The following is an 11769-nucleotide window of genomic DNA, read 5'->3' as shown; positions in this document are numbered from 1 at the left end:
CCCAATGTCCCCACTGTGACCCCCCCCAATGTCCCCTCAGCCCCAGGAACCCCCCCAAAATGTCCCCAAGGGTCCCAAATGTCCCCTCAGGGGTTCCCCTGGTGACTCCCAGGGTCCCTGGGTTCTCCCAAGCCTCCCCCAATGTCCCCACTGCAACCCCAACGTCACCTCAGCCCCCAGGAACCCCCCCCAATGTCCTCAGGGGTCCCCCGATGTCCCCACTGTGACCCCAATGCCCCCACTGTGTCCCCAGTGTCCCCCCCAATGTCCCCAGAGACCCCCCCAATATCCCCAGTGTCCCCCCAGGGTCCCCTCAATGTCCCCAGAGACCCCCCCAATATCCCCAGTGTCCCCCCAGAGACCCCCCAATGTCCCCCCCAGTATCCCCAGTGTCCCCCCAGTGTCCCCCCAGTGTCACCAGGCCAGGTAAAGGACACAGGTTTATTTCCAGTACCCCCCCCCCACGCTCCCAGTTTGGGGGGGACACTGGGACCAGTGGGACACTGGCGCTGTCCCCAGGTGGTGGCACCAGCCCGGCCCCCCCCCAGAGCCCCCCGGGGACAGTGAGGGGACAGGGAGGGACAATGGGGGACAAAAAGGGGGAACGAGGGGAGGGGACAATGGGGGGGACAAAGAGGGGGACAAGGGGAGAATGGGAGGGGACAATGGGGGACACAAACAGGGGACAAAGAGGGGACACGGGGACCCCCAAATTCCAGAGGCAGCGGCGGCGAAGGCACCGGAGAGGCTTTAAAAAAAACGCGGCGAAAATCCTGCGGGAATTCCCAAAAATCCTGCGGGAATTCCCAAATCCCACAGGAAATTCCTCAAATCCTGCAGAATTCTGAAAATCCCGCGGGAATTTCCAAAAATCCTGCGGGAATTCCCAAAAACCCGGCGGGAATTCCCAAACGCCACAGGAAATTTCCCAAAATCCCACAGAATTCCCGAAATCCCGTGGATCTCGTAAAATCTTGCGGAATTCCCCAAATCCCGCGGGATTCCAGGAATTGGGAAAAAGTGTCCGGGGGGTGGCGGGGACGACGTCACACCAGGAACGAGGAGGTTTGCTTGAACTCGCCCTGCGGGGACACGGGGACAGTGGTGGGGACATCGGTGGGGACATGGATGGGGACACGGGGACATCAATAGGGACATGGATGGGGACATGGGGACAGCCATGGCGACACTGATGGGGACATGGACTGGGGACAGGCATGGGGACATGGATGGGGACATGGGGACATGGATGGGGACACGGGGACATCAATAGGGACATGGATGGGGACATGGGGACAGCCATGGCGACATTGATGGGGACATGGGGATAGCCATGGGAGACAGGCATGGGGACATGGGGACATGGGGACAGGTGGGGACATGGGGACATCAATAGAGACATGGATGGGGACATAGGGACAGACATGGGGACATCAATGGGGATATGGATGGGGACATGGGGACATTGATGGGGACAGCCATGGGGACATCAATGAGGACATCAATGGGGATATGGATGGGGACATGGGGACAACCATGGGGACAGCCATGGGGACAGGGACAGGACACTCATGGGGACGTTCATGAGACAGGGATGGGGCATTGACAGGGACATTCATGGGGACATCAATGGGGACACCAGGGACAATGACAGGACACTAATGGGGACATTACAGGGACATTAATGGGAACACTGGGACACTAATAGGGACATTAATGGGGACATCAATGGGGACAGGGAGCCCCATGAGCCCCCTCCCTCCACCACCATCCCGAGGGACACTGGGGACATTAACAGGGACATGGTGACTTCACTGGGGACATGGTGACATCAATGGGGACACAGGGCCATCACTGGGGACATCACAGGTGACACCATCCCCACCCACCACCCCCCAGGACCCTCCTGCCAAGGGACACTGAAGACACCGTGGTGTCCCCCTGCCACCGGGGTGTCCCCGCCAGGGCGGTGGCAGGTCCTGGTGTCCCCACATTGTCCCCACGGTGTCCTCCTCACCTCGCTGCGCTGCGAGGGCTGGCTGTAAATCACCTTCTTCCCTCCGGCACTGCGGGAAAATCGGGATTTTGGGATGTGCCACCCCCCCCCGTGTCCCCTCTGTCCCCACCAGGGGACACCCCAGGGACCGGGGGGACACCAAGGTGACACCAAGGGGGGGTGGGGGTCACCCAGGAGGAGGAGGTGGCTCCGGTGTCACTCACTCTGTTTTTTCTGGAAAAAAGGGAAAAAACGGGGATCAGGGAGGGGAGGGGACACGGGGGGACATTACTGGGACATGGGGACATCCCCAGGGGCATGGGGCCATTCCCAGTACATCCCAGTCCCTTCCAATCCCCTCCCAATCCATCCCTGTTTGCTCCCAGTCCTCCCAGTCCCTCCCAGTCCATTCCCATCCTATCCCAGTCCCATCCCAGTTCCCTCCCATTCCCTCCCAGTCCCTCCCATTCCCTCCCCAATCCATTCCCAGTCCCTCCCAGTCCATCCCAGTCCCTCCCAGTCCATTCCCAGTCCCTCCCAGTCCCTCCCAGTCCATTCCCAGTCCCTCCCAGTCCATTCCCAGTCCCTCCCAGTCCCTCCCCAATCCATTCCCAGTCCCTCCCAGTCCCTCCCAGTCCCTCCCAGTCCATTCCCATCCTATCCCAGTCCCATCCCAGTCCCTCCCATTCCCTCCCCAATCCATTCCCAGTCCCTCCCAGTCCATCCCAGTCCCTCCCAGTCCATTCCCAGTCCCTCCCAGTCCCTCCCAGTCCATTCCCAGTCCCTCCCAGTCCATTCCCAGTCCCTCCCAGTCCCTCCCAATCCATTCCCAGTCCCTCCCAGTCCCTCCCAGTCCCTCCCAGTCCATTCCCAGTCCCTCCCAGTCCCTCCCAGTCTCTCACTGCTGAAGTAGCCGCGCCTGTGGGCGAACCAGATGCCGAATGCGGCGAGCCCCAGGACCAGGAGCAGCAGCACCACGGCGGCCACGATGCCGCCCACGTTCACCTCGCCTGCGGGACACGCGGAGGGGAGCGGGGCATCCCGGGGATCGGGGGCGTCCCACGGGATCAGGGAGACCCCACGGGACTGGGGGGGATCCACTGGGATCACGGGGATCCAACGGGATTGGGGGAATCACATGGGATTGGGGAGATCCCACAGGATCAGGGAGACCCCACGGGATTGGGGGGACTGGGGGGATCCCGCAGCATTGCAGGGATCCAATGGCCTCAGGGGGATCCCGCAGGATCGGGGGGATTGGAGAGATCCCACGGGATTGGGGGGCATCCGATGGGATCAGGGGGATCGGGGAGATCAGGGAGATCCCATGGGATCGGGGGGATCTAACAGGATCAGGGGGATCCCACAGGATTGGGGGGGATTGGGAGCACCCCACGGTATTGGGGGGATCCAACCGGATCAGGAGGGATCCCATGGGATCGGGGGGATCCAACGGGATTGGGGGATCGGGGAGATCCCATGGGATCGGGAGGGATCCCACAGGATTGGCGAGGATCCCATAGGATCGGGAGGGATCCCACTGGACTGGGGGGACTGGGATCAGGATGGGGATTGGGATGGGGAGTAGGAATGGGATCAGGATTGGGATCGGGATTGGGATCGGAATGGGATTGGGATGGGGATCAGGAAGGGGATTGGGATTGGGATGAGGATTGGGACTGGGATCAGGAATGGGATCAGGATTGGGATTGGGATTGGGATAGGGATCATGATTGGGATTGGGATGGGGATTGGGATTGGGATCAGGAAGGGGATTGGGATTGGGATGAGGATTGGGACTGGGATCAGGAATGGGATCAGGATCGGGATGGGGATCGGGAGAGGGATTGGGATGGGGATCAGGATCAGGAATGGGATTGGGATGGGGATTGGGATGGGGATCAGAAATAGGATTGGGATTGGGATGGGGACTGGGATCAGGGGATCGGGATGGGGAGTGGGATGGGGACTGGGATCAGGATCGGGATTGGGATCGGGATCAGGATTGGGATGGGGATCGCTCCTTACTGGCTTCCATGCGGAAGACGTCGGATTTCTGGGGGCTGCCCACGTTGTTGGAGGCCTCGCAGTGATAATCGCCCGTGTCCCAGCCCCCCACGGGCTCAAAGACCTGAAACGGGGCAGGGGTCAGGGAAATGGGGGGAAAATGGGAAAAAATGGGCGAAAATGTGGGGAAAAGGGGGAGAAATTGAGGGAAAAGGAGGGAAAAATGGGTGGTAAAATGGGAGGGAAATGGGGGAAAATAGGGGGGGAAAGGGGAGAAATGGGGGCAGGAAAAGGGAGAAAATGAGAGGATAACAGAAAAAGAGAGAAAGAGAGGAAAACAGGGACAAGGACAGGAAAAAGGGGAAAAGGAGAGGAAAAGTGGAAAGAGAGAGGAAAACAGGGAAAAGGGGCAGGAAAATGTGGAAGGCAGAGGGAAAGGGGCAGGAAAAGGAGGAAAGGGAGAGGGAAAAGGAGAGAAAAAGAAGGAAAGGGAGAGAGAGAAGGACAGGAAAATGGGAAAAGGAGAGGAAAACAGGAAAGGGGTAGGAAAAGGGGGAAAAGGAGAGGAAAACGGGGAAAAGGACAGGTAAAGGGACAGAAGAACAGAGAAAAGGGCATGAAAAGGAGGAAAGAGAGAGGAAAACAGGGAAAGGGAGAGGAAAATGTGGAAGGGAGAGGGAAAATGGCAGGAAAAGGGGAGGAAATCAGGGAGAAAGGGCAGGAAAACAGGGAAAGGGAGCAGGAGAAGGGGAGGAAAAGAGGGGAAGGGGCAGGAAAAGGGGAGAGGGAGGGAGGGGGGCAGGAAGGGCCCGGCACTGACCAGCTCCCCCGTGCGCGGGTCCAGGCTGTAGGAGGAGTTGCGGAAGGCGGGGCTGGATTTGGGGTCCTGGGGCAGCTCGGTGCCGTCCTTGTACCAGCGGAAGGTGGGAGGGGGCGAGCCCTGAGCCTCGGAGCAGCGCAGAACGGCCCGGGCACCCACCGTGGCTGAGCTGGGCACGTGCACCAGCGGCTTCCCCGGGGGCACTGCGGGCACAGGGACAGGGACGGTGACACGGGGACAGGGACACGGGGACAGGGACAGGGACAGGGGGACAGGGACACGGGGACAGGGACAGGGACACGGGGACAGGGACAGGGACATGGGGACAGGGACAGGGACACAGGGACACGGGGACAGGGACACGGGGACAGTGACACAGGGACACGGGGACAGGGACACAGGGACACGGGGACAGGGACAGTGACACGGGGACAGGGACAGGGACACAGGGACAGGGACAGGGACACGGGGACAGGGACAGTGACACGGGGACAGGGACAGGGACACAGGGACAGTGACACAGGGACAGGGACAGGGACACGGGGACAGGGACAGGGACACGGGGACAGGGACACGGGGACAGGGACAGGGACACAGGGACAGGGACAGGGACACAGGGACAGTGACACAGGGACAGGGACAGGGACACGGGGACAGGGACAGTGACACGGGGACAGGGACACGGGGACAGGGACACGGGGACAGGGACAGTGACACGGGGATAGTGACACAGGGACAGGGACATAGGGACAGGGACACGGGGACAGGGACAGCACAGCCCGGGCACCCACTGTGCCAATGGCTTCCCCGGGGGCACTGCAGGCACAGGGACAGTGATGGCACTGCCTGGATCACCCCAAGGACAGGGACAGTGACAGCACTGCCTGGAGTCACCATGACACAGGACAGGGACAGTGATGGCACTGCCAGGAGTCACCCTGGGGACAGGGATGGTGACAAGACCACAGCCAAGGACAGGGATGAAGACAAGGCCAGGGAGCGGGGATGGGTGACAATGACATGGCCAGGGACAAGGTCAGAGCCAAGGACAGGGATGGGGACAAGGCCGGGGTTGGGGACAGGGGACAAGGCCGGGGTTGGGGACAGGGTGGCCTCACCCTGGACGATGAGGTTGACCTCGGACTTGGCGATGTGGCTGCCATCCCCCACCACCTCGCAGATGTACTTCCCGCTGTCCTCCCGCGTCACCGACCCGAAGCGGATGGACGTGGGCGAGAACTGCACCCGGTCCCGGTACGGCTCTGGGGGACACCGCGCTGGGACACCCAGGGGACACCACGGGGACACCCCCATGGCCCCACAAGGATCCCCAGTGGTGCCACTGGGACCCCCCGTGGCCCTACAGGGACACCCCGTGGCCCCATGGGGACACCCCAGTACGGCTCTGGGGGACACTGGGCTGGGACATTGAGGGGACACCAGGGGGACACCCCAGGGACACCCCATGGCCCTACAGGGACACCCTGGTACAGATCTGGGGGACACCGGGCTGGGAAACCCAGGGGACACCCCATGGCCCTACAGGGACTCCTCAGTGTCCCCCCCTGTGCAGCTCTGCAGGACACAAGGCTGGGACCCCACAGAGACACCCCCAATGTCCCCATGGGCTTTGGGACCCCCCCAGATGTCCCCACAGGGCTCCTCCAATGTCCCTGGTGTCCCTGATGTCCCCAATGTCTCCCAGTGTCCCCGATATTCTCAACGTCCCCGATGTCCCCAGTGTCCTCAAATGTCCCCCAATGTCCCCAATGTCCCCAATGGCCCTGGTGTCCCCAATGGCCCCGCTATCCCCAGCGTCCCCACTGTCCTCAACGTCTCCAATATTCCCGATGTCCCTGATGTCCCCCAGTGTCCCCAATGTCCCTGCTGTCCCCAATGCCCCCAATGTCCCCCAATGCCCCCACTGTCCCTCAATGTCCCCAGTGCCCCCACTGTCCCCAGTGTCCTTGATACCCCCAGTGCCCTCGATTTCCCCCAATATCCCCGCTGTCCCCAATATCCCCACTGTCCCCAATGTCCCCGCTGTCCCCAATATCCCCACTGTCCCCAATGTCCCCACTGTCCCTGCTGTCCCCAATATCCCCACTGTCCCTGCTGTCCCCAATATCCCCACTGTCCCCAGTGTCCCGTCCCCGCTGTCCCCAATGTCCCCACTGTCCCTACTGTCCCCGCTGTCCCCAATGTCCCCGCTGTCCCCGGTACCTGTGAGCTCCCCCCCGTAGTAGATCAGTGCCAGGGACGAGCCCCTCTGGAATTTCCACTCGATGCGGGCGCTGCCCGAGCTGGAGCGGAACGCGGCGCAGCGCAGCTCCACGGCTGGGGGACGGAACCGGGTCAGAACCGGGAACAGGAACCGGGTCAGAACCGGGAACAGGAACGGGGACAGGAACGGGGACAGGACCGGGCACAGGAACCGGGTCAAAACCGGGAACAGGAACGGGGACAGGAACGGGACAGGACCGGACAGGACGGGAGAAGAACAGGAACAAGGAAGGGGAGACGACAGGAACCGGGTCAGAACAGGGAACGGGAACCCAGGCAGAACCGGGGCGGAACCGGGACAGAACCAGGAATGGGGGCAGAACTGGGACCAGGGGTAGAACTGGGACCAGAACCAGGACAGGCACTGGGGTCAGAACCGGGAACAGGGGCAGACAGAACTGGGACCAGGACCAGGGTCAGAACCGGGACTACAGCCGGGACCGGGGTCAGAACCAGGACAAGAACCAGGACCGGGGGCAGAACCAGGACCGGGACCGGGGTCAGAACCGGGACAAGAACCGGGAATGGGGGCAGAACCAGGGTCAGAACTGGGAACGGAGTCAGAACCAGGACAGGGACTGGGGTCAGAACCAGGACCAGGGACAGAACCGAACCGGGACTGGGGCCACAACCAGGCAGAACCGGGGTCAGACAGAACCGAAAACGGCACCGGGACTGGGGTCAGAACAGAACCAGGACCGGGCAAAACAGGGGTCAGACAGAACTGGGGTCAGACAGAACTGGGACCAGAACCGGGACTGGAACCAGGGTCAGACAGAACTGGGACCAGAACCGAGACCAGACAGAACCAGGGTCAGAGAGAACTGGGGTCAGATAGAACCAGGACTGGGACCGGGGTCAGAACAGGGACGGGACCAGAACCGGGGTCAGACAGAACCATAACCGGACAGAACTGGGACTGGAACTGGAACCAGGGTCAGCCAGAACTGGAACCAGGATCAACCAGAACCCGGATGGACCCCAACTGGGACCCCCCAAAACTGGGATCAGCCCAAACCCAGAACCACCCTGAAATGGGATCAGCCCAAAACCGAGACCACCTGAACCGAGACCACCCAAAACCGGGCCCTCCCAAACCAGGCTGACCCCAAACCGACCCCCCCAAACCTCCCCGGGCGGAGCCCCCAGCCCTGGGTTCAGGACGGCCCCGGGTGCATCCCCGGGCTGGGGACACCGCGGGGACACCGGGGTCACTCCCGGGGTCACTCCTGGGTCACTCACGTTTGTGCTCCGGCACTTCCTGGTCCTCCGAGGTCACCTGGGCTGCGGCCAGCGCGGCTGTGGGGACACCGCGGGGAGGGGACGTCACCGGGAGCCCCCACAGGGCCACCGGGAGGTCACCGGGAGCCGCGGGCACGGCCACCAGGAGGTCACTGGGCACGGCCACCACCGGGAGCCGGAAAATCCCGTCCGGCCACTCCTGCCCTGCCCAGCTCCTGCTCGGTTTCTGCTCAGTCCTTTCCCAGTCTCTGCCCAGTTTCTACCCAGTTCTTTCTCATTTCCTGCCCAGTCTCTGCTCATTTTCTACCCAGTTCTTTCCCAGTTCCAACCCAGCTCCTCCCCAGTCTCTGCCCATTTCCTGCCCAGTTTCTCTCCAGTTCCTTCCCAGTTTCTCCCCAGTTCTTTCCCAGCTTCTCTCCAGTTCCTTCCCAGTTTCTCCCCAGTTCTTTCCCAGCTTCTCTCCAGTTCCTTCCCAGTTTCTGCCCAGCTCCTGCCCAATTTCTACCCAGTTTCTTCACAGTTCTTACCCAGTTTCTCCCCAGTTTCTGCTCAGTCTCTCCCCAGTTCTTTCCCAGTTTCTGCCCATTTCCTGCCATCTCTGCCCAGTTTCTATCCAGTCTCTGCTCATTTCCTGCCCAGTTTCTCTCCAGTTCTTTCCCAGTTTCTCTCCAGTTCTTTCCCAGTTTCTGCCCAGTTCCTGCCCAGTTTCGCAGGAAACCGGCCGGGAATGTCGCAACTCCCCCGAAGCTCCGTGTGCGCGGGGACACGCCCGTGTCCCCCCCGCCACCGTGTCCCCTCCTGTCCCCTCCGTGTCCCCCCCGGAGCTGGGACATTCCCGGTGCCGGGTTTGGCTCCGGTGACTCATCCCAAGCGGGAATGTCGCCGGGAATGTCACCGGGATTGTCACCGGGAACGCCTCGGCCGCCACCCGCCCGCGCCACCTTTGCACCCCCGGGGCCGCTGCCAAGCGAAACCCGGGCGGGAAAATCGGGATTGGGGGGGAGAAATCGGGACTTTTTTGGGGAAAATCGGGACTTCTGGGGGAAAAATCGGGATTTTTTTGGGAGGGAAAATCGGGTTTTAGGGGGGAAAATCGGGATTTAGGGGGGAAAATCGGGATTTTTGGGGGGAAAATCGGGTTTTAGGGGGGAAAAGCGGGAGTTTTTGGGGACAAGTCGGGACTTTTGGGGGGGAAAATCGGGATTTAGATTTAGGGGAAAAAGGGGGGATTTGGGGAGGGAAACCGGGATTTTGGGGGGGAAATGGGGATTTTGGGGGAAAATCGGGATTTGGGGAGGAAAAATTTGGATTCTGGGGCGGGGGGGAAATCGGGGTTTTGGGGATGAAAATGGGGGGAAATGGGGATTTGGGGAAGAAATTGGGATTTTGGGGGGGAAAAATTGGGATTTGGGGGGAAATCAGAATCAGGACGGGATGTTTGGGTGGATTTGGGGAATAAACAAAAGGATGGGAACATCCCGAGGGAGTCTGGGATCAACCCTGGAGTCGGGGCCTGCCAGGACCGGGTCTAAATCTGCCGGGATTGGGTAAATCCCGACCTGGTTTGGGTCTAAATAAACCGGGATCGGGTTAATCCCGACCCGTTTTGGGTCCAAATAAATCGAGATTGGATTAATCCCGACCTGTTTTAGTTCAAATCATTTGGGATCGGGTTAATCCCGACCTGTTTTGGGTCCAAACAAACGGGGATCGGGTTAGTCCCAACCCATTTTAGGTCTCAATAAACCGGGATCAAGCTAATCCCGACTCGTTTTGGGTCTAAATAAACCGGGATGGGGCTAGTCCCGACTCAGGCCGGGTCCAGCCCAGGCGGGATCGGGTTAATCCCGGCATTGTCGCACACAATGGAGGGGACAGGAAGGCCACCCCCGCCCCCCCCCCCGCTCCGGATGGACCCCCCGGGGCACGAACACCGAGCGCCCCCCCGGTCCCGGTACCGGCCCCGCACGGGAACCTTGCGGGGGGGTCCCCATCGCCTCTCCGCTACCGGGACCGGCTCCGGTGCCCCCCAAACCCTCACCGGGGCCATGAGGAGCCCCCGGTCCTCACCCCCCGGGGTGACCCCAGACCCCTCCCCCGGTACCGACCTTCCCCCGCCCACCCCCCACGTGCTCCCCGTTAACGACCCCCCCTCCCCTTTCCCGAGCCTTCTCCGGTAGCCACCGACCTCCCCCCCTCCCGTCCTACCGGAGCCCCCCGGTTCTGCTCCTCCGTTAACGACCCCGACATTCCCGAGCCCCCTCCTCAATTCCCGCCCTGCCCCCCGCTTCTCCGAGCCCCCTCCCCAATTCCCGCCCCTCCCCCCGCTCCCCCCGGTCCCTCCCGGTTCCCGGAGCCCCCTCCCCAATTTTACCCCCCCATCCCAATTCCCGCCCCTCCCCCCGGTTCCCCCGGTCCCCTCCGGTTCCCGGAGCCCCCTCCCCAATTCCCTACCCCCCGACCCCCACAGTTCCCGGAGCCCCCTCCCCCGCACTCACCGAGCCCCCCCAGCAGCAGCAGCAGCCGCAGCCCCACCCCGGGCTGTCCCCGCTGTCCCCGGGGCTGTCCCCGCTGTCCCCGGGGCTGTCCCCGCTGTCCCCCGGGCTGTCCCCGCTCCGCTCCCGCCATGGCGCCGCCACCGCCCCGCTCCAGGTGCGCCCGCCCCGCCCCGCCAAGCCCCGCCCCCTCCCCACCCAAAGCCACGCCCACCCCGCCAGGTGCCGCGTTGACCACGCCCTCCCCGCTCTCTTATTGGTTGTCCCGCCTGTCGGTTCAAAGCGGCGCGCGCTGATCGGTCCGGGGGGGCGCCGCCCGCGCGGTCTGATTGGTTAAAGGGGAGGGCGGGGAGCGGCGGCCAATGGGAGAGCGCGCTGTAACTTCTGGCCAATGGGAGCGCGCGGGGGGGGCGGGGCCTGGCGTTGCCGTGGAGACCGAGCGGCTTGGGCCGCTAGGGGGCGCTGAGGGCCCGGGAGCCGCTCCCAGTCCGGACCAGTTGGGACCAGTTGGGACCAGTGACCCTCAGTGACCCCCAGTTTGGACCAGTGATGCCCCAGTGACCCCCAGTGACCCCCAGTAACCACCCAGGGCTCCCAGTTGGGACCAGTGACCCCCCATTGACCCCGCCCAGTGACCCCCCAGTGACCCCTCCCAGTACAAACCAGTGCCCCCCAGTCCAGCCCAGTCCCCTCCCAGCGGGGGCACTGAAGGGGGAGGTCCCAGGAGATTTTAGGAAATCCTTTTGAGGGTTTTAGGGGAATTTTGGGGTCCCTTAAGGGGTTTTTAAAGGATTTTGGGATCCCTTTGAGGTTTCAGGGGATTTAAGGGATTTTTGGGAAATCCCTTTGGGGTTTTCAGGGGCATTTTGGGTTCCTTGAAGGAATTCAGGGGAATTTTGGGGTCCCTTAGGGAGTTTTAGGTGATT

The 11769-nt window shown here is 62.2% G+C and overlaps 1 protein-coding gene across 1 annotated transcript; it reads right to left on the bottom strand.

Annotated features, from left to right (window-relative positions):
• Positions 1-593: 593 nt before the first annotated feature.
• Positions 594-10985, bottom strand: F11R (F11 receptor). The gene is made up of 10 exons (XM_030965171.1): positions 10847-10985; positions 8349-8405; positions 7047-7160; positions 5942-6085; positions 4824-5026; positions 4025-4127; positions 2899-3006; positions 2221-2230; positions 2018-2066; positions 594-1082 (listed from the first exon to the last, which is right to left on the bottom strand). The coding sequence occupies exons 1-10, from the start codon at positions 10974-10976 to the stop codon at positions 1047-1049; spliced, it is 954 nt and encodes a 317-aa protein (XP_030821031.1). The 5' UTR covers positions 10977-10985; the 3' UTR covers positions 594-1046.
• Positions 10986-11769: the final 784 nt, after the last annotated feature.

This window comes from Camarhynchus parvulus, chromosome 25 (genome assembly GCF_901933205.1).
Source record: "Camarhynchus parvulus chromosome 25, STF_HiC, whole genome shotgun sequence".
Classification (NCBI taxonomy): domain Eukaryota; kingdom Metazoa; phylum Chordata; class Aves; order Passeriformes; family Thraupidae; genus Camarhynchus; species Camarhynchus parvulus.
Note: the sequence above shows the minus strand (reverse complement) of the source record. Positions and strands in the feature narration are given on the sequence as shown.

What these genes read in the sequence shown, in the direction of transcription:
- F11R (XM_030965171.1), bottom strand. Translation starts at nt 10,976, where the DNA reads ATGGCGGGAGCGGAGCGGGGACAGCCCGGGGGACAGCGGGGACAGCCC. An exon ending in GCTGCTGCTGGGGGGGCTCG is followed by an intron (nt 8,406 to 10,846) that starts GTGAGTGCGGGG and finishes GTGTCCCCACAG; the next exon opens with CCGCGCTGGCCGCAGCCCAG. An exon ending in ACCCGCGCACGGGGGAGCTG is followed by an intron (nt 4,128 to 4,823) that starts GTCAGTGCCGGG and finishes GCCCCGTTTCAG; the next exon opens with GTCTTTGAGCCCGTGGGGGG.